The sequence below is a fragment of the Halyomorpha halys genome, unplaced genomic scaffold, assembly GCF_000696795.3.
Source record: "Halyomorpha halys isolate HHAL.00 unplaced genomic scaffold, Hhal_1.1 Scaffold263.1, whole genome shotgun sequence".
NCBI lineage: Eukaryota > Metazoa > Arthropoda > Insecta > Hemiptera > Pentatomidae > Halyomorpha > Halyomorpha halys.
In genome coordinates this window covers 909,950-933,250 of record NW_027105032.1, presented here as the reverse complement: position 1 = coordinate 933,250, position 23,301 = coordinate 909,950, and the positions used below count along the sequence as shown (strand labels likewise).

General features: G+C 29.8%; 1 protein-coding gene across 4 annotated transcripts in view; it reads left to right on the top strand.

The window, feature by feature from the left end:
- The window catches only part of LOC106680472 (POU domain, class 2, transcription factor 3), a 135,989-nt gene extending 117,698 nt beyond the window's left edge, over nt 1-18,291 (top strand). For 2 of the 4 annotated variants that reach the window (XM_024359257.2, XM_014420208.2), the window contains 9 exons: nt 3,631-3,681; nt 8,347-8,447; nt 12,888-12,995; nt 13,114-13,290; nt 13,645-13,707; nt 15,585-15,741; nt 15,887-16,099; nt 16,402-16,561; nt 16,727-18,291. In XM_024359257.2, coding sequence (XP_024215025.1) covers nt 3,631-3,681; nt 8,347-8,447; nt 12,888-12,995; nt 13,114-13,290; nt 13,645-13,707; nt 15,585-15,741; nt 15,887-16,099; nt 16,402-16,561; nt 16,727-16,865 — 1,169 coding nt within the window. In that variant the 3' untranslated portion in view covers nt 16,866-18,291. Of the gene's footprint in view, nt 1-3,630; nt 3,682-8,346; nt 8,448-12,884; nt 12,996-13,113; nt 13,291-13,644; nt 13,708-15,584; nt 15,742-15,886; nt 16,100-16,401; nt 16,562-16,726 lie in introns of all 4 variants that reach the window. The other 2 variants (XM_024359256.2, XM_024359255.2) reach the window with 1 other exon arrangement.
- Nucleotides 18,292-23,301: the final 5,010 nt, after the last annotated feature.

Genomic DNA, 23,301 nt, shown 5'->3' with positions numbered 1-23,301 from the left:
TCAATTTTAGTAATTTATTACATAAAAAAAAAAAAGAGAAACAAAAACCTTTCTCTATTTTCTTAATCGTCCAAAATGGGTGTAATCATATCTTCATTTTTATTTAATTACTTTAATCCATGTTAGGTAAAAATACAATTATGATAAAATCGAAAGTCAAATAATTGTTTAATAAAAGAACTATTTCTTTGAAAATAATAAATAAATACGGTACAATCCCTTCTTCTTGTATGTATGCGTTTAAAAGGAAAATATAAACATTTATATAGAATATAAATGTTTAGTGGCGTTTGTAATATTCATGTACAGTTTTATCATTTTCTATTTATTTATTTATTTGAAAACAGAAAAAGTTTATAGATTTTAGAATCCAGAATATATATTGCATTTCTTACATCGGTAAGGTAGAAAACAAGGTGAAAATAGTCTTATAGGATAAAAGACTATAAACTAGAGGCGTTAAGGTGAGGGTAAAACATTGAAAAGGATTTAGAGTAGGAGAGACGGGGAAGAAATGAAGTCCCAGGAGTGCAGTTGCCGGACCCCGCCTGACAGGGCTAACACCGACTAATTTATTACAAATGGAACATTTGCTCCCTGTTTCCCATCTTCTAAGTTCTTTCTCGAATACCAATGTCCAGTCCCTGTCCACTATATAAACATTCGTTCCCGTAGCCCCGTATCTGTCAAAGCAGGAATAGGAAATAAAATAACCAAGAAGGCATTATGATGATAAATCCGTAACTTGACAACCCTGGTGAGGACAAGGCGTAGAAGTAGTCCATTGACTTCTGCACGAGGAGTTTAGCTTAAATTAAGACCAGGGAGCGTGAAGGCCTTTGACAGTTGTGATGGACTGACGACGTATTAATCACCGCTTCTAGCTCGGATGGTAATGACTCGGAATATGTCTTGTGAAACCAGAAACACGAGAGAAGTTGAGGCGATACTTCTGAGATGGACTTTCAGATTTTTTTTTTTGTATTTCCCCTGCCTTTATTTTGCTATCTTATGCAAATACGGTCAAAACTCGATAAGTCGAATTTTCTATGACGTAGGTATCATATATTTTATTTTATTTCTTATTCTTTTTACAATTTATGCTTGATTATATGTAATGTTTTCCGGAACCAACGACTTTGTGAAAGTAATATCAATGCCCATCGGCAATCTACCGATTACGCCGTGGTTTACCAAGATATTCCCGACAGTGCGGAGGGACTCTTGGACGATTAGCAAAGCACAGTGAAGTAGAGGACAGTTATCCTACAAGGAGTGATTATCCAAGGAGGGAAGGGTTGTGCAAATGGAGCCCAGCCCAGCATACTAATCCTTCGACGAACGGCCACTTTAGGAAGTGGAAGTCTCGAGCGAGGGGCCTGGTCGAGGCAAAAAAGACTCCCCTGGTCAGGGCGTCTCCCTTCTTAATTATTTCATATTGCGATTCTAATACTGTCTCATCCCGATCCCTCCGTCAAAGGTTATTTAATTCCACAGGTTGATTCATCAAGAACGAAGAGAAGTGTTACATCTTAAGAAATAAATAATTTATTAAAAAATCTAATTGACGGCTCTTTTTTAAATATAAACATGTCCAGAAAATTACTTCTTGGAATGTATGATCAGAAGTAGCGGAATTAAACGAAATTTGTACTAAATCATTTTTACCCTAAATTTGGTCTAAATCGGAGCTATTTTCAAAATTTAACCAAGGAAAATACGTTTGAGTTTTGATGGAATTTGATAAAATTTTTGAAAACTTCGTAGATGTTTTCTCCGTTTCAGTGATTTAACTCCAGTCACGGATCCTAATTTCTTCGGAAAATGTGAGTAAAAATTTTCTAATTAGTGAATAAAAAAATCTAATTTTCATATCTTGCAGTGGGAAAACAAAACGCATCCCTTCTAGATCTTTATGAGGGTTTTGAATTGTGATATTAGAGAATACCTTACATTAATTTTTCTCCTTTCTTAAAATAAATAAATAACAAGCTAAGATAAAAAAAGATTCAAAAAATTCCGAAAAAAACCCTAAGTCTTCAAATATTAGATAAGTAATAACTAATTTCCTGACGTTTCGCCATCAAAATCATCGCAGCTGATAACCCAACAAATCAAGAATAACGAATACTATATTGTAGAAATTAATTTTATATTATTATTTAGAGTATAAAATATAATATTTAAGAGACATCATATGAAAACATGTTGACAATACCGTCTCTGTTATTTCTCAATTGCACTTCTCTCTCAGAGTGAAAGCAAATGTTGATCGCACACAGAGGCAGTATAATTGTCCTTAATGATAGGTTTTCCATATGAGCGGCTATTGTACAAGTGGAAGCAATTAATGCTAACTAGGTTAAAACATATTAAAACATTTGTTCACTAATGAAAGTAAAACAGTTCCCTGCATAAGCTACCGTTGCGAAATCTAACGGTGTCTGCTCCATACTGCCTGTCGCAATCTCAACTGTTCAAATCTTTAGGATTTGCCAAGCGGAGGCCTTACAGGTCTTTAAGCAAGAAGCATTCATGAAGGGATTGCAACATGGCGCAGGTCATAGCCAATGATATGGGCAACGAACTAGGAAATAGCTGGATTCATTGAAGGTATTGAATAAACTAACCAATAAAATATCGAAGGAATATAATCTATAATACGAAGTACAACTACAAAATGAATTGTTAGCATTCACTCAATAACCTATCTCTACAGTAATAGTTGCTCGATGCTGATACCAACAACTCCGTTTTAATACTAACCTCCTGTCCCCTTGCTCTACCTTCCTCAGTCGAGTCACCATAATGCTCTGCGCTTTATTTTCGAAGTTCTTGAGGAATTACTCTTCCTTTTATGTAAGCGGTCACGATTCGTATTTGTAAAGAACATTATACTTTTCTAAATAATTTATTTTAGGTTTTTAAAAATAAGGAACAAATACAAGTATTAGAAAAAAAAATTAATTAATTAAAAACTCTAAAATTAATGCACAGTGGCTTTTTATTTCTATAATAACTTAATACAAATTTGCACAGGTGTGGTGAATGGTAATGTTGATTACCAGGATCGTTGTGGATGACCTGTGTCTTAAAAGCCAAATCAAACAAAAATGGCCCACCAGTCTCTAATAAAAGTCCCGGACAGACGGATTATTAATTTTTTTATTTAATTTATTAATTTTTTTTTTAGATTCTGTGTATATTAAAATCTAAAACTTTAAATTTTTATTTTTTTCTCTTATAAAATATAATAAACCAAAAATTAATTTGTTAGTACTACATAAGAAATTTACCATTATACCAACTTCAAAAATATATTTTAAATATTATCTATTTTAAAACGGATTTAAATCAATTTATATTAATGATAGTAAAGTAAAATACTATAATTAATTACCATTAAATATCATTCCAAAACATAATTTTCTTGAATAATAATAATTCTACAATAAACAATGCCTTTACCTTTTTATTATTTATTATTGTTCTATTGAAAATTTAGTATTCAATTCTCACTTATTTTCATTTTTGAAAGCCTCACAATTTAAAATAGCTTTGTACAATCGACTGCTATTAAAAATATTTTATATTTTATGGCTGTTTAATTAACCACTTTTTTCTGTGCAGGTTCCGAAAGGATATCACGCCCCGAGAAGTCCTGCTCGCCGGCAAATAGTGGTAAGTATTTATTTATATATTACTTTTTAAAAAAAATTAATCCAATATAATAATAAAACTATTTTAATTATTGCAATCCGTCATAATTATATTAATAACCATCGCCAATTTTACGTCTAAAACAAGGAATACACTAAATGTAGCATAAAAGATTTTAAAATTTCTTATAACACAAAATCAACCTCCTATAAAGACGTGGACGACCGTCAGTGAATGTTATCAAAAATATATTTTTTTAATTAATATGGAATTTAAAGAACGTCTTCTTAATATGAAGAAGAAAATTAATAACGTTGAAGAAATATAAAGAGTAAAAAACAAGAAAATTAAAAAAAAAATACAAGTAAAATAGCAGTAATTACACGAAATAATTAGATTTTACTCTACAGAAAAAAATATAGATTAATAAATACAAAATGGCCGATACTTAATGTTACTTAAGAAGCATATCCACTGTAGCTTGGCAAAATCATTTTGTTTGAGGAAGATTTTTTTTCAACTACCTGGGCATTGTCGGAAGACATCCTGCTCCAGCAGCTGAAGACAAAGGCTTTTGGGAAACTTGAGGATTCTGTAGACCACGGACGATTGGTTCGACCATTTGCCCATCAGAATTGGGGTAATTTCAAGCAACGCCCTCCATATCCTTGCCATGTGCTTAACGAACCATGAATCCTTCTTCTTCGAAACCCTCACCAACCATATGTTTCATTCAGTAGTTACATTGAAATTGGAAACAGTGAAATTTGAAACCAGAGATAATGTTTCATACTTTGACCTTGTTTTAAGTGTACGATCAATTTTTCTATTCTGATTCAATAGAAAATTGTTATCTGATTTTTTAGAGTATTCTCTAAGAAGAATTTATTTTTTTACCAGTGCTATGCTATACTGAAGATTTCTGGGTGAAGATGTGGATAAATAATAAACGAAGATTATATAAAATACAACTTTTATAAAACTGAGTCTTAAACCTAGATACAATTATGGATGAAGTCAAATACACTCGTGATTGGTATTTGGAAATGCTTTTACAGAGTACGGAATTGAAATGAATTAGTTAAAGATTTATTTATTTTTATTATTATTTAGTTATCTTGGTTTTCAAACAATGATTAAAATTGTTCTTCGTACTTCTAATTTATGTTTCCAATTCAAATTCCCCTCCATAGCTTTCTGCATTGTCCAGCTATTTTCGCCTGTTAAATTGCTTTAACGGCATTTATACTAGTGCTTAAAACTGCGATATCATCCGCAAATGCACATACAGAAGTATTCCGACAATCGCCACAAAAGATAAGAAACATGGTAGCTTATGGAAGATCTCTTTAAGTTCAGGATGTTTATGATTACTCATATTATTTAATATGAGGTGCAGATAATTGACCGTAGATACTTTTTTGCGGTCGGCAAAAAAACAAAACATTAATAAACAAACAATAAATATTTTTTTGTTTATTTATAATTTTTTTTGCTGGCCGCACCCCCCTCCCCGACCATCTTCTCCAATCATATTATTTATTGTTTGCTCTAATCTTAACATTAGATATTTACTCTATATTCTACATACTTCTGCTTTTACCATCACCTAAATTCCCACCGGCGAAATCCTACCCTTAGATCAAAATTACCCCTCATTCGTGCGAAGGGTTGAGGGCGGTTGCACCGCCAATTGGCTGATGGATGACTATGCGGGCACCCCCATGTCAATCATAAAGTTCCTTTGTCCTTTTCAGGATACAACAGATAAATTTTAAATATTTTCCGCTGGGTAGCGAATCCTCAACGTCCCTTGGAACATTTGATCTTTCAGCAAATATCAATACGTTATACCTAACAAATATTATTAAGGAGTTCGGATCAGGGCAGTCTCTAGTTTTAGCTACGGGGCCCCCAAAATAGAGAATTCATTTTCTGAGCAAATTTTGTGTATCAACAGAAATAAACAATGTTATAATTAAAATAAGTGTTTTATGTGATGTTTAATAAGAAACAACTACTTTTTCTAAAAAATAAACATTAATATAAAGAGTTATGTTACTGTAGGGACCTATGGATCGTAAGTACACTGGTCTGGTTTCAATTTTAATTTCTCATAAATGATGCCAGATATATAGAAAATCAATAGTTAGTGAATTTATTTTGGTAAATCTATATCTCAGAAAAAAATTAGACGTGAAAACTATTACTCCTACGAAGATAAAAGTCATAAACTACTTTATAACACATTAAACTAACTTTAATATGGGCTCTAATAGACATCTGTACATCTAGTGATTCCAGAGATATAGATTTACCTAAATAAATTCACTTACTGCTGATTTTTCTGTACATTTTTTATGAAATATTTCTTTCTAAAAACGTATATTTAAATGTATATATATTGAAGGTAAGTAGCTCTTTTAGGGCTCATATTTTAGCAAATTTACTCTACTTTAAATGATATTCTGTTAGATTTTCTAGTGTTGTTGGTAGTTTTGAAGATATGAAGCTCCGAATAAAAAAATAATTTTTTTCACGATTTGAATTTTCGTTTCGTTTTTATTTTGTTACCAGATGTTAGTTAAGTTTGCTCTCGGTTTTAGTTAATTCATTATTTATTTAATTCATACTTAATATATGTTAAATCCAAAAGATATATTATTTTTAAGTTATATTAAATATGATTGAAGTGAGAAATGTTTTTAATTGAAACCAGTAACTGACCGTCAAATTTAAATTTAATTGGATTATCAAAAATTTAGGAGAGGTTTTCTACTTATTGTATTTAATCCTGCAATAAAAAAAAGGTGAAAAAATAAGTTTCTTTTATATTACTTTTACAATTGGTCGATCGATATAATTGAATGCAATCCCATGATCTGACTGCCAGATTCTCAAAAAGTTTTTATCAAATAATTTTGATTTTTTTGCACGTGATCTCGGACTAAATCGATTCATATCCTATTTTATTTTAGTAATGGACAAAGAACGATATTTTCGATAAGTAAAATTTAATCTTTTTTTTTTTTCTATAGATGTTAAAATCACAGAAGGGCTCATAGACCGTGTTCTGCCATATTCCCCTCAATTCGGACTCCACACCCTATCGCCAAACATAATTTCTGCACATCTGCTGTCCATTACTTACACTCATGGAAACACATATAAAGAACAGATCGTAAAACTGAGATGTTTTATTATCAATTATAGAACAATTTTTAATCTCGTTATTCCCAGTATGTCTTCTGCAAGGAAACTATTAAGTAATTAAAAAGTAAACCATTTTTTTCTTCTGCAGAATCAACTTACTTGTCCTCTGCAAGATATTTGTTATGATTATCATTTGAAGAAGGGAAATTTTCTATTAATTAATACTGTATTTTTTTAAAAATGATAATCGCTAGTGTCTGTTTCCTGCAACATACGGGATTTAAACAAAGCCCGTTTGGAATTTAAACATATAAATTCATCAGTATATTTAATAGAACAATTTATAAAAAAAAAAAAAAAAAAAAAAAAAGGGAGAGAGAAAGCCTAATCAACTAAATTTTTAAGTTAGATTATTTAGTAAGTTAGCAAACCAATATTTTAAAAATTCTTCGAAGCATTTAAAATATTTTATTTTATCATAACGTGTTATTTAGGAGGGCATATAAAAAATCTATCTACTTTAACGACCTAGATGTTAAAATACCTCAAGTCTAAAATAATTTAATTTCTCACACCTTTAATCTACTAGCAAATATTTTTTGAGAAATACAAAGCGTATTACTGACAGTATTGGTCACTTGGAAATTTAATAAAATAATTTTTAAATATAAATTTCCGTACATCTATAAACTTTTGTAATTATTCTTGCTGCTCAGTTTGTGTCTATAATGTCGGGAAACAAAATTATTTTTAAAAGTGATCTTTAACTCATCATTTTCTACCTTAAAATCACATAATTAATAATTTATTTTCCCTGCTTCGCCCCTGATTATATTTTGTAAGTTACCAATTAATTAATTTTAATAATCCCTTACTTCTTTAAATAATCAACCATGTCATACATCATTAATTAATGCATAAATGGTTCAAAATAATTATGAGCCCTGATATTTATTGCATAAATGATACAATTAATAAACAGCCAGCTTCTAAGTATTTATTTTCCATTACAACGAAAATTATTTATACAATAATTATTGTTATTGATCTAATTTAAACTTTTAAAAAAATATATACAGGAAATAAAGGACACAGGGCTAAAAAGGTTACTACCAGCAGATGGCCGGCGTGCTCCGGAGATCAGTGCAATAAATAATGTATGATATGGAGGGGTTTAGGGTTCAACAGTTGTACCAAATCAAAAAGAAGGGTTGCCTGGAAGGGTTCACAAAAAATGGCGCGTGCCTTCATTAGGGTTCTAACGAGAACGTGCCGTCTAACGTAAGTCTGTCTGTGTGTGGTGTGGTATTAGGGTATCTTCTTTTTGATCTTCAACTCTTAATGTATCTTGGTATTGTATATGTTTTTTTATAACACAAAAAAAAATAATTTTTTTTTTGTTTAATTATTTTTATTTAGGCCGCTTCAATGAAAGGGTAACGCCCTAATGGCTTCTAAAATAATCTGATTAAATAATAAATAATTTTGTGTATATATTTACAAGATAATACTAATTTTTGTTTTAATTTACAGAGAGTGGTATAAATGGAGAAACTGAAGACTTGACCAATGACAGCGAAAGCAGCCAAGATAGCCTTGGGACACAAGCCACCAACAGGGGTGCGCTCAACCTCGTATGTATTATATTTATATACTTATTAATATTAATAATAATATATAAATAATATAGTTATTCGAAAGGGGCCAACTAAAACCCTTAATTATCTTAAATAATAGAGTTTATACAACATTATTCAAAGTTTAGCCAACTTTAAAGGCATTATTAGGAGTAAACCTTATACTAATTCGCCAGCAATAACATCATTGAAAACAAATTTATCTATTAAATAAAATTAATTTAATAATTTATTAGTGTAAATAAATAAAGTTTTGTTTATTTATTCGAAAATCGGTAGATGTGGAAGTAATCAATTATTTCCGAGCTAAAGTTAGAATTAATTGGAACTATTATTTAAATCATTTATTAATTTTAATGATTTAAAAATATACTTTAAGTAGGTATTATTATTCTATAATGGAAGCTCAAAGGTCATTTCGATTCCATACTATGTTTATACTTATATTCAAATAGAAATCTAGATAAATGCTTTATTTTTTTTAATTTTTATATTTTCGTTTCTATCTTAAAAACTAATTTGATTTTTGTTATGTTTTATAATTTTTTCTAATATACATTTTTTAAGAAGGAGTCCCTAACATAAGTTGACGTTTCAAAGCTTAAAAAAACCATTAAAACTTTTGAAAAATTACCTGTTATCTTACCGATTATTTAGACATATAATGGTTCACCATAATACCTGTATTATTCAAGAAAATAATTATTTAACTCTTTAACATTTATTTATACCTGTTATTTAAAAAAATAATTTTCTATCCAAAGTTAATATTGCCTTCTGTCAATTAAATATTTTTTCCTAATTAAAATTCTAATCAAAAAACGGAACTAAAAATTCTAATCAAAAAACGGAACTAAAAATTCTAATCAAAAAACGTATTTAGTTTATTTCATAATTAAAATTTTCTCTAGTCCTTTTGAGATGCTTACATAATATTTTTTTAAGATTACCTTTCCAAAAGTGGATATATAGACATTTTTAAAAAAAAAATTCATAGTTATAAAATTTTATAAAACACGTATTAAAAATTACCACATATTTATCAGATTATCTTGTACTTTATTTCGATATAAAAAAAGGTGTATTTTTAGTATTAAAATTATTGTTCTTTTGTCTAAGTCATTTTTAAATTATATAATTATTTTAAGAGTGTTGGATTATATTTCTAAAAGTTTTTTTTATATAAAACTTTTTAAATAAATTACTGGGTAGGTTTTACAGAAAATAGAGGTGTAACGATATTCATGCAGGTATAAATGGCGAACCATTAAGAACATTCAGATGTTGGTTCTCCGAGATTTAGAAGCAGCAAAAAAATGGTCCACTTTGGCCTTACCTTAACAGCCGGAGCTCAAAATATTTCCCTCTAGGTCAAGATAACGCATCCTGAAAAAAAAAAATTACCATTAATTGCACATATACACACTAACTACACTTTCATATACACACTAAGTTTCCATTTTATTGCTATAGGGTTGTGCATATATCGATGAAGATAAAGAAACAATTGATATGCACCCCCAAATATTATGCACCCTCTGCGTTAAGACCAACCAGCTGCTTTAAATCGAATGGGATTCTTTTTTTAATTTACATAGAGCAGTTGGAATTGGGAAAGTATTTATTTCCATTTTTAGATTTGAAAGATAAAAAATCTTTTATTTAATTTTATTAACGGACTTTATTTAATGATAATCCCGCATATAACGAGAAGTGATATTGAAGTATAGGTTTTATAAAATTGAAATGTATAGCAGAATATAAACGAAGTCCTAGTGTTTTCTCTTCTAATCAATAATTAATTATTAATTAATTTAATTAATAAAAACAAAAAAATTAGTAAATCATCCTCAATCTTTGTATTACATACTTTTTTTTTTTTAATTTCTTTTATGCATAAATCATTTTAAAATGGATTTATCAAAAATTATAATTTGCATGTCCCACAGGTTAAAATAAATTTGTTAACAGAGTAATTTTAATTTTAAGTAATAAATGCCGATTCTGGCATTTTTAAATTGTAAATTCTAAATAATTAATTTTTAAAAACTGTAACTAGTGTTACGAAAAACAAAATGAGATATGTTCGTCGTCAGTAACTATGTTACAGGCTTATTTACATTTTGATAAAAAAATAAACCGAAAATAAATTTAAAAAAAATAAAATACACATTGTTTATTGATGATTTTGACAGCAATATTTGTTTAGTTCTCTTAGGTTTATATCTACGGGTTGTTATTGTATAATTTCCTATTTATGTTATTAACGGGTTTAAATTCCATTGTGTATTCATGTACGGTGTGGAGTCTAGGTGTCTATATTAATATTAACATTAAATATTAATAGTTATTAATAATTCTGAGCCAATTGTTTTGGAATATATATAGCTATTTTTAAGTTGGTTGAATTACTAAAGCTCCATATGGGGCAGGAATATATTATGATGGGTAATAATACTTGTTTATAGAGTATCAATTTATTCCTGAGGGATAATTTTGAATTTTCATTAAAGTGTGAAAACATTTTGTACATTATTTTTCTAATTTTAAATTAATATGTTGGTTGAATAACATATCGTCTAACGTGACTCTCCTAAGAGCATTATACGGATTTGACAAAAAGGATGGCTGTATCATTTAAAACAATATTGGAGAGATGTATAAGTTGTGTTTTATAAGTTTATATTAAATATTACTTGTCCAATGCAGTAATTATTGTGTTGGACAAGTAATATTTTATAAGTTTATATTAAATCCATTTCGAATTGAAAAAATTGCCGAGTTGAGCCTTGAATTTCAATTTATTATCATAAAAATAGAAATTCTAAAACGCCACGCTAATGTTTGTTCTCATTCTAATATTTTAAATTCTTCGTTCTGTTTACGCGTAGGAAAAACTTTTCAAACACAGGCTATTTCACAGTGTTGACTTGAACATGATTCTTGAAAAATAGCCAAGCGAAGAATGGAATCCTATTAGAGCGAGTATCGAAAAAGGGGATGGAAACAGGATTGCGCTGAAGGAATACTTGAAGAGGCAGTGTATCGGTATTAGGTAAACATAGGGGGCACCAGTCAATTTCCGGTCTACCTCCCCCCCCCTCAACCTTCAAGTTACCCCTCGAGAATATTACCGCGTTCGCCCTCGAGCTATGCTAATTTGTTCGCTTCGGGTTTCGAACCTAAGCTCGTGGAAAATGGACATGAAATGAATAGGGTGGGAAGGATTTATAATTAAGAAAATATCTCAAACTTATCGAAGTTATATTGTATGTTGTACCAAACATTAAGAAAATAAAACGTTTCTAGCAAAAATGCACCATATCGTCTTCAAAGCCTAAAACAATCGTTCACCTTCGTATACTTTATTGAGCATAATAGTCAAAAAACGTTTTCAAACTATTTTCATAATTTAGCGATGAATAATCACCGAATCTTTTGTACTAAACTTTAAAATAAATACAAATTTAAGAAAGGAACCATAATTAAATATTTTAAAATATCGTAATTGACTTAATTTTCTAGTTACAAATGTTACAAAGTCCTATTTACAAATGTTAAGTGTACAATTATTTAGTGAATATCAAATCGACTGTAAAGACCTAGTTAAATATTTAGTACTGGAACTTTGCACAGAAGAAGAAAGGAAGACTTGCACCTCCCCCCTCAATAATTTGAAAATTAGAAAATATAGGAATTTTGAGATTTAAATACTTATTTCAAACTGTAAAAATAGTAGTAAAATATTTTACCCTTACATTTTCTAAAATTTAGAACCTCTAACAATACCTCTGAAATTAAAAAAATTGGGATTTTATATAAATAGAAAACAAAATTTCATCCGTTTTCAAGTGTCAACTTTCACAGCAGATAAGATGACTAAAAAATAAGTGAAATCCAAAAGGGTCAGAAAAATATTTCAAAGTATAATTTGGAAAGTTTAAATATTTTATATGGTTGAGAAATCCAATCAAAATTGTTGGAAAATTTCCCTCAAAGCACCCATGAGAACATTGAAGTATTAAGTTTATGATTCAGAGCTTAGTGAGTAATAATTACAGTTCTCTTAATCCAAACACATGATTTTTTTAAAAAATCTCTGTCGTGACCTTCTAGTACTTGGACATAAAACATTTAGAAAAATCAATAAATTGCTTCTCTTTCACTCTAGTTACAATAAATTCATGAATATTTTAAATCTAACAAACATAAATAATCACCTACCGTTAAAATCATTATTTTTGGTTTTATTTAAATGTAGGAAAGAATTAGGATAGAAAAAAAAAATAGTATTTTAGGGTATTCATTAAAAAATTTTTAAGAGATTTAAAAGCATTTAGTTGTAGTTATTTTACATTAATGAAATCATGTGTATCTTAGTGTCCAAATATGAGTGCTATGTTTTTATGATTAATTAAATTATATTACTTGAAGCAGGTAACGGATAGCCAAAGGCAAAGTCGTCCAGCAAGTGTGAACACACCCCCGAATCCTACAAGTGTCCAGGCTGCGATCGCGGCAATTCAAGCCGGCCAATTAAGTCAGGTGAGTATTTATACATCTATTTTTTTCATTACCTAAATTATTTATGTTTTTTTATTAAAAACAATATACATATTAATTTTAAGCAACATTTAATAATAAACTTGATTTGTCTTTATAGCTCATGGTACAATCTCAGCTGGGTGGGGCAGGACTCCAGGCATTGCACCAACAACTGCACCACCATTTGCAGCAATATGTTCTATTCCAACAACAACAGCAACAGCAACAGCAACAAACTTCGCAACCCCCATCCCAACACCATCCCTCACCAGCACAATATTTCATGCACAATCAAGTAAGTACTCTACGCTTTCTTTTATAATGTTTTCCACAAATATCAGAAACTAAATTTACTTTTAGTGATTATTAAAGGTAACACTCATTCAAACACATTCTTTCATTTATTTTCTTAAACAAATTATATTTTATCTAAATTACTTTTTCAATAAAGGCTGAGTATATTACCAACATTTTTTTAATTCATAATCTTTTAGATATTACTATACTAATAATTTCTAGTTTTTAAACTCAATTGTCAAATTACATTCCTATCTTTAATCAATTTAATAAGCAAAATATCTATCCTTTATATTTTTATAAATTTATAATTGTAATAACTTTATCTTATTTCCAATTTTTTTTTTCCTAGGGACTTTTGACACCAAGCTTGAGGCCAACTCTTACACCACCAAGATTATCCCATTCTCTGCAAGTAAGTAAACATTTATATTCATCATAAATAAGTATTGTAGATAAAAAATCATTTGATTTAAAAAAGGGAATTTAGGACATAGCTTAATGTTATTTTTCAAAACATTAAATTTAAAATTTATCATTATTTTTAAGTTAAATAATGTGAGATATTTCAAGACCTTGAGAGTTTTGCCACACAATGCGAGAAGCTGGTTCATCATTTCACTCAGTTTTTCCATGCCTTTTGCAAAGAGCACAATATCATCTGCAAAACGTAGGTTGCTCAGCCATTTTCCATTTATTTTAATTCCTACTTCTTCCCATCCAAGACGCCAGAACACCATCTCCAACACAAGAACAAACAAAATTGGGAATAGCTGATCACCTTGTCGCACACCCCTCTTAACATCAAAGCTTTTTCCTTTCTTTTCAGTCATAATATATGGTGTCATCTCCTTATAGATCTCTGTGACTATCTTAATATATTTTTCCTCTATTCCTATTGATCTCAGTGCCTTAAATATTTCTGAATGTACAATTCCGTCAAAAGCCTTTCTAATCAAAAGCCTAATTAAACAAAGGTATAAAGAGAAGTTATATTCATTTGCTTTCTTGATGATATGTTTTACAGTCTGAATGTTGTCCACTGTCGAAAATTCCTTCCTAAAACCTGCTTGTTCCTCATCAACACATTCCATTATTCTTTTTGTTAGCTGTTGTTTGAGAAAACTGGTGAAAACTTTTGACATAGTTGAACAGAGAGAGAGATAGGCCGATGATTCTCTATATCATACTTGTTGCCTTTTTTTATTATTTTGAATTATTTTTGCGGTTTTCCATTGTTTAGGTATTGCTTCAAATTAAAGAATTCTGTTAGTTCTTTAATAAGAATATTCCCTCCTACTTTTAAAATTTCATTACTGATGTTATCCTGCCCCAGAGTCTTCTGGGATTTGAGTTTTTTCAAAATAAAAGCCACTTCTTCCATTATTGGTGGAACTTCCCCAAAATTTTTGGCCATCTTTCCTTCTTCTCTTATTTCTAAAGTTTCTCTGTTACTTTTATACAGTTTTTTGAAATATTTCGTGGCTACTCTGCTATTATTTTCCCTATTGGTTACGACCTCTCTTCTATTGCTTTCCAGATCCATTGTTTGCCTTTGGACAGTTATTTTTTAATCCTTTTTGTAGACCTACTCTCTACTAAAATGTTTTCTATAATACTTATGTTGTGTTTTTTCAGATCTTCTTTTATACTTTTCCTAATTTGATTATTTAGGTTTGTGAGATCTTTTCTTTTGCTTTCAGAAGTATCACTTCTTTCTTTTATCCTTTTTCAAATTATAAAAAGTTCTTTAGTATCCTCGGATATTTTACTTTCTTGAGACTGTAACTGTTCGAGCGAGAAAAGTTGATCATTTATGAGAAGTTTGTCCTATCTCAAGGTTGACTCATTTCCTTCTTCCCAGTGAGTTTTCATAAATGGGAACAGTTCTTTTCTGATATCTCTTACAGACTTCGGCAAATCATCTTTGATTTTAATTGTTTTAAAGTTATCGATGAGTTATAGACAAGCTGAATGAAGTGAGAGCGGATGCCAGGCAGAGCTAGGCCTAGTGGCACTATCACATAATGCTGACAGAGATCGCAACGATAAATCTGCCCTAATTTACCTGAAATTGCGAAAATATATTTTCTTATAAAAATCCTTTGCCTTGTCCGATTTCTTCCAAAATTCGTAGTGATTTCTCCAGCCACTACACTACACTTTTGTCAAAAATTATTTCAATTGGCACTATTGCCGATTTTATACACTTGGAGACGATGTGACACTCTCCAGGCACAGATAGAACCCATAATATAATAAATATTGATAATTTGTGTTATTATTTTTCAGGGAGGACTTTTGGGGGATAATAAGTCTAGTCCTCTTCCCGGAAAGGTTCCAAGGCCTCCTCTACCTCAGCCACATTCGATGGAACCTGATGAAACAACAGACTTAGAGGAGCTTGAACAATTCGCTAAAACTTTCAAACAAAGAAGAATAAAGCTTGGTGAGTTTATGCAAATTATTTTTATTAATTTAAATTTAAACAGCCTGAATTACATAAAACCAGTAAGTATTGTAGGAACTTCAACTGTCACAATATATTTATGTATAAGATTTATCTTTAATGTGTCACATTTATTCTTTTACAGGTTTCACTCAAGGGGATGTTGGTCTTGCAATGGGAAAATTATATGGAAACGATTTTTCCCAAACAACGATCTCTAGGTTTGAAGCGTTGAACCTATCGTTCAAAAATATGTGTAAACTGAAACCACTTCTTCAGAAATGGCTTCTTGATGCTGATAATTCTTTGAATAACCCTAACTCCCTCAGCAACCCAATGACAACTCCAGAAGCTATAGGTAAATTATACCATGATTATTTTTTTTTTTGAATTGCTCATTTCTTAGAAACTTTGACTATTAGTGCATAAAACCTTTTAATTCTTCAATGGAATAAATGCAAGATTTGGCAATATCCTATATTTTAACTTGCTATTGCTTATGAAAGGAATTCATTATTTATTTATTTAAAAAAAGTTTATTTCTTTATTATGAGATCAGCCTGATGTGCCTTACCTGGTTATTATAACAGTTCATTAATTTTTTTAACAGTTGATAGGGAAAAAAAAAGTTGAAAATATTTCAATTCTTTCATATTACAGGGAGGCGGAGAAAAAAGAGAACTTCTATTGAAACTTCTGTACGAGTTGCCCTTGAAAAAGCTTTTTTACAAAATCCAAAGCCAACATCAGAAGAAATATCCTTATTAGCAGACAGCCTTACGATGGAAAAAGAGGTCGTCCGGGTATGGTTTTGTAATAGGTTAGTCCATTTAATTTTCTTTTATTAATTTAATTAGAGGAATAATTTCAAAAATAAAAGTTCAAGTTATTTATACAAGTGCAGCCACGTATATAATTTATTTTCACAATTACTTTTCAATGACTAATTTTTTGGAAAATTTATTCCTTGTTTTTTGATTTTTAGGAGACAGAAAGAAAAACGGATAAATCCTCCACCCACATCAGCAATGGGATCACCTGGTGGTGGAATGTTCGGAAGCCCCCCACAGTTGGGTGGATCCAGTGGACCCCTTTCGCTCGTCGCACCCCCTAGGACACAGTGACCCTGGCCTCTTCATCAACCATCACTGCCTCCGTAATTCCCTCGCATAATGAGTCACACCGACGATGCAAATCCTCATTAACTCATCAAGAGTAATATATCATTGTTGTATAGTGTAAATATTATGAATAGTTAGGGCATTGTATACAGAAGATAATTAATGCCTATATTTTAATTCTCTAATCATTAAATTAATTATATAGTTTATAAGTGTTCATATATAAATATATATACATATATCGCCATTTATGTCACATTTATATATTTGTAATATAAACTAGAATGTACGAATTTAGAGATTTTATCGGATTATTAAAAATCCACAAATGTAATAAACAACACTAATTGAAAAGTCCTTCCTAATCATTGCGTCGATTCATCTACCATAAGAACGTAATGAATGAAAGAGTGCGTGCAATTCTTTTTACCGACAACTATAAAAGTTTGGTTTATAAATTAAGAAATATTATTTATGTTAGTATGTATAGGAGCTGTATAGATAAATTTATGTGTACAGTTTAGTTTTTAAATTGCCTTTTTTTGTAAAAGGACCTTTCTTTATGTATATAGTCCTTAAAAATGACCATTATTAACTAGCCTAGCCACTTGTAAAGGTGTAGATTTTGTTTTTAAAACTTTTATTTGTTCTTAGATGCCTTCCTTTCTTAATTTATCTATGTACAGTGATTTTATTTTTAATTTCTCAGCTTTTGATGAACCTTACCTGTATAGAGAGTATAGAATTTTAACTTTTGTATCATTTTGACTCTGAAACAATGTTGTATTATTTATCAATCACTATTTCTTCATGGAAAGATTCGACAAATTAAACTTTCCTCTTTAGTTTGCCGAATCCATCCTCCGAAGATTTATGTTATACTAAGATAAATAAGTTGTATAAGGTAATCAAATGATATTTTTAACAAGGGTTGGGTGACTCCAAAGATATTAAAAATTAAATATTAACCTGGAACATTTATAACTTAAATTGATCTCAGACAGAAGCGAGATAAGAGACAGAAGGAAAGAGAGAGACAGAAGTCTTCCAATACAAGGTTCCAATTATTACAAAGTTCCTAAAGGAGGATGTTTGGAACAATAATAACTGGGTATTTTATTAATTATAAATATATATATGTGTATATCCAGCATTGTTTTATTAAATCAGGAATAAATTACAAGTGAGAAGCATCTTTACGCGAGGACCAACGACAAAAGAGTTCCTATTTGCTTGGTTAGGGCAAACGATTTATTTAGATTTTGTAATTTAGTATATTTTTATTTATGTTCGCTTTAATTCTGTGTTCATTTGTTCTTTATTTATTGACTAGGCAGGGTCTTAAATGAACTAAATCCTAATTATAATGATATTTTTTGTTCGTGATAAAAAATTTACTAATCCCTTATTAAAAATACTGTTTTTTTTATTTTGTTATTTTTTATTATTTTTTTACCCTTTTCCTAATTCATGTCCAATAATGGGTAGTGTATAAACGACTTCAGCTATTTTGAACGAGAGACCAGATTTTTATGCAGTAATAATACTTAAAATCATGGAGCATTTTCATACACAAGGAAATCAGCTAAATATTACTTAACTATCAAGTGTTAAAATACAAAAGCCCTAATAATCTAATAAATAAGGTAATTTTTTTCTAAAATTACAATAATGTTATAAATAATAAGGGCAGTAAAGGTTTTTATCAGAAACTAGCACAACAATATTTATTAGGAATATAAAACAAGGATATTCATTAAGAAGATTAACTTTTTTTTTTGTTAAATGAAAACATTTTTAATTAAAGAAAATATTAATGAGATACAAGTGTATCTTTAAAAAGTGGAATTAATTTGCCTTATTTTTTTAAATTAATGATTAAAACAATTTTTGCAACTCAACTTAATCAAGTTTTATCAGCTACTTTTAACAGTTTTTAATTTGAAATGATTTTTTTCAAAGCCAAGTATGGAGATAATATTTATGTGTCAAAATCATTGGTTCAAAATTAAAGCATTCTATGATTAATTTTTTTTTTTTTATTTGTTTTATGTTTAAAGTTTTGTTTTTGTTTTATAAATTAAAATGAAATGTCTATGTTTCTGAGAAAAAAAACTTACATAATTAGAACAAATAATTATTTATTCCAGTTTCTTAAATTAATTCACTTATGTCCTAGAATATTCCTCAATCCTCTTAATGTTCTTCTATAATTAAAATAATATTCAAATATTTGGTTTGGAACAAGAATATGATTAGCCATATAATGAAAATTGGTCATTGGAACCATTTTCAACAATTCCTATTTAATGTTTTATATAGTTATTAGTCGATAGTAATAAAGGCAAACATGTTGGAATTATGGTGTTAGACAAACAAACACAATAAATATTTTTTTAAACAAAAGTGCATTTTGCACAGAATCATTAGTGTCATATTCTTGCCCCAAGCCATTCATATGTAAAATAAAAATTTGTACATGAAATTCATCAAGCCAGTCAGATATTAGGGCAGCTGCTTAAAAAATATAAGTATAGAATTGCATAATGATCCAGTCTCTGTATATAACATTAGAGATATTTAATATTTAAATAAATATGTATGTGTTGAAAAGAAGTTTACAAACAAAATGAAAAAAAAAAAGAAAACAAATGAAAGATTTTTCATTAGCAGTCTTCAATACAACTCTATAAATGGACAATACCTATGATACTATTCCTGGAATATTTGACTTTTAAATATGTAGTCATTTGCTGACTTCATAAATTATAAAGTATAAATTTGTGGCTTAGTACCCCTTTAAAGTGACAAGGCCTGTCAAATCATTTGCTATCATATTTAGTCAATACTAACACCTTATTACACTTTTTAAAAAATGGCAGTGATTTGGTTAGCTTTATCCCCTTGAGGGATCTGTAGATCCACAGATTAATTTTATTAATTTTAGTATACAGCGAATAGAGGATGTGAACAAAAACTTAAAAAAAAAACAAAAAAAAAACTCAGGTGTGTATATTAATGTATACCATTTTTAAGAAAATTGTTTTAATACAGGAACTATAAATAAATTTGCTATACTATAATAATTATTGTGTACCTAATCAAAATAGACTGTTAGCGTAGATATCCTTGAGACACGTGTGCATGTTCAACTTTAACTTAAATATTTCTGTTTCATTGTTTCAGATAAGTTTGATGGAGAAAAAAATATTGATTCAAATAAAATAAAAAAGAACTGTCAATGAACTTTGACATATTTTTTTAAATTGATCATAAGTTAAAGCTGAACAGACTTCATCATATCATTTCTCATTCAAGGATTTTTAAGAGTTTTCTATGGGAAATATGTACTTTCGTTTGTTAATGAAAAATAAACAAAAAAAAAATGTTAAAATTTTTTTAAATGAATGTATCAATGTATATTTTAGTTGGGAAATTTTTTTTGTTATGTACAGTTGCGATAGGAAACGGGTGCGTTCCTCCAGCCATATCATAAGGAGAGAGAGCACACGTTTAGTAATAAAGTTGTGAGAAAGTTTTGTTACTAGTGTTGTAAAGTGCAGTGTAGTTATTGTATGTGTACCTAATTTTCAGTTTATCCGACATGTACAAAGAAATATGTTTCACTTGTCAGTTGGGCAATAAATAGTCAATCAGAATAGTATTTTCACAATATCTTTTGTTATTTTTACTGATTTACCTTACTATAAACTTATCTTATTTTGAACTATGTAAGCCATTTCATAATTTATATTATTAAAGTGAAATTATTATTGTGAGACATCAAGTTATAAATATCTACAAAGGAAATATTATGACCTATCTCTTCCAACAAGTAAACCTGCAGAAGTGAAATCTCGTATATTTGTAAAACTATAGGATAATTTTTATCAGCAGAGATTCATATTATGAGATAAAAACCACTCCTTAAAGAAAATAGGTAAAATATAAATTTATGACCATAATTTGAAAAAAAAAAAAAAATGGCCAGTAATATGTCAAAAACAAAAAAATTAAGTTAAAACTTAACATTCGATTATAAGTCTTTAACACTTACCTATATGCCAGTTATAAGTAATTGGCGAGATGTACTGGTAAAGAATATTTTTATTTCTATACATATGTAAGTAAACAAATTTATGAAAAGCTCACCCAGTTTTCCCCGCCCCGTTTATATGTAACTTTTCTTAATAAATGCTACCTATGCGAAATTGGTCATTAATAGAAACAAAAATGGTAATATTCCAGCATTACATACAACAAATTAGGAACATCTCTTCAATACTGTTTATCAATAGTAATATGAGAAAAATTTGTATCTCGAATGCACAAAATTTTACAGAAAAAAAAAACGTGAGAAACAAAGAGAACAGCTTGCTTCAAGCACCGACATTTATTGGAAAGGTGAAAGAAGAAGCGGTACATTAAGCATGCCCCCCCTATGGAAAATCCTTGACCTGACCCTAAGCTAGTATACTACACTTTAGATTATTATGATATAATAAATTAGATTATTACAATACAAAACATTCCTTATTGTATGGCTCTATATTTTTTTTATTAATTCTTATATGTAACATACTGATTATTCCAAACTTTAAGTTGTTTTAGACCAGTGTTCCCTTACCTACCTTATGCCTTAATAATTATTTACAAATATTTTAATACTATACCTAGGTCCCTGATAAACAGGAATAATTTTTAAATTGCAAAATAGTGATATTTATATACACAAACAATTTAGAGAAGAATACACAAGAGCCAATATTTAAAAAAAACTGAGTATTTTATTTATGCAGCTTACCAGAGATTTTCCAAAGTGGACAGTTTCTTCATTCTTGATGTTCACCATCCTCCAAGGTCTTTAAACTTGGAAGATATCGAAAGCGCAAGAAACCGGATGTTCACGGCGGAAACTAAATACACTGTTCACTTGTTCTACAGATATTTTCTTAATTAATATAAAACACTATTTAATAATGCGATGTTAATTTGTCTAAGAGTAAATGGTTTTATAATCTATATATTCACCAGTATAATTTAACCTTTATAAATTTCTTTTTAGTCAACATTTGGTTGTATGTTAATGACTGTTAAAAAATATGATGGGATTCTCAAAAAATTAATATTTTGTGCGATAAGCTCCTTTATTTCTCCATTATGCTATTCATATTAATTTGTCAAGCACTAAAATTCCAACATATTTACCTATCATATTATTGAATATGAATCATATGAAAGATTAAATAAGAATTGTGGAATTTTTCAAAACTGGTCTACTGAAAAATTTAAATTATTTAGCTAATCATTTTCTTAATCTAAACCTTTCATGTGATGAAATGAAGAGGACTACAGTTATTAAAAATTTTATTGACTAGGGCGAAGATAACTTTACAAGTATTGGGACTACTAATGGCAATTCCTTGTTTAAAAGTAGTGAAATAAATAAAATTAATTCAAAAATTACAAGAATAAAACGTTAAAAAGGGTTTCAGACTAACTTACGACTCTGTCGAAAGGGAAAAAAATGTATTTGTATAAGAATCTGGAGAGCCAGGAACTACAAAGAAATTAATCCATCTGATCAAAGTGACCCTAACTAATAATTCCAGTAGACCAATCTTAAATGGAATGGGGTCCACCATCCATAGTGCTTTTCAACCTTCTTTTAGAAGCAACCAAAAATAAAATAAAGCAAATGATGGAGGGAACATTTACAATCAGATGATGCAGTATTATGTAATCTGCAGAAGCAGCTTATGTAAATGATATGCGCATCAAAATGCTATCTATACCAGTACTTTTAGGAGTGCTAGAAGAATTTCTCAGGTAAGCATGAGTTTAGATCCTGGAAATAAATGCTGACAAGAGTATGAACATGCAGACATCAAGAGCACTTCAGATAGATGCAGAAAAAATGATAAGAGGAATTTTGAGCTATAAGGGCTGTGCACGCCATGTGCTGATAGACTTGGGGTGGATAGGGGCAACCAAAGTGTGAGAGCTCTACGACAGTCGTTACGTGAGGAGGCTTTCGAAGAATGGGCCAGTTGCAGATGGCAGGGTATCGGTGTTCGCCATTTCAAAGAGACCCCGAAAGCAAATAGTTATGTATGCGACAAGCAGGTACTCTCGGGGTCAGATTGGGTGAACGCCCTGAAACTTAATATCAATTACGCACCCCTGCGTGGAGTCCCAGGAGCCAGTGGACAGCAAGGAGAAGTTGGGTCCCTCTGTCGCAAATGCGGCAGAGAGTCTGAAACACCAGCGCATGTGCTGGGAAAATGCCCCCAACAACTCCCTCCTTATAACACGCCGGCACCACAGGGTCAAAGAAGAATTGATGAAGTTCCTTGAAAGAAAAGACTTCGCCTGCTTCGAGGAGGTCTATTGTATTGACACCGACTATGCCGATATTGTCGCGTTTACAAAAGTCGGA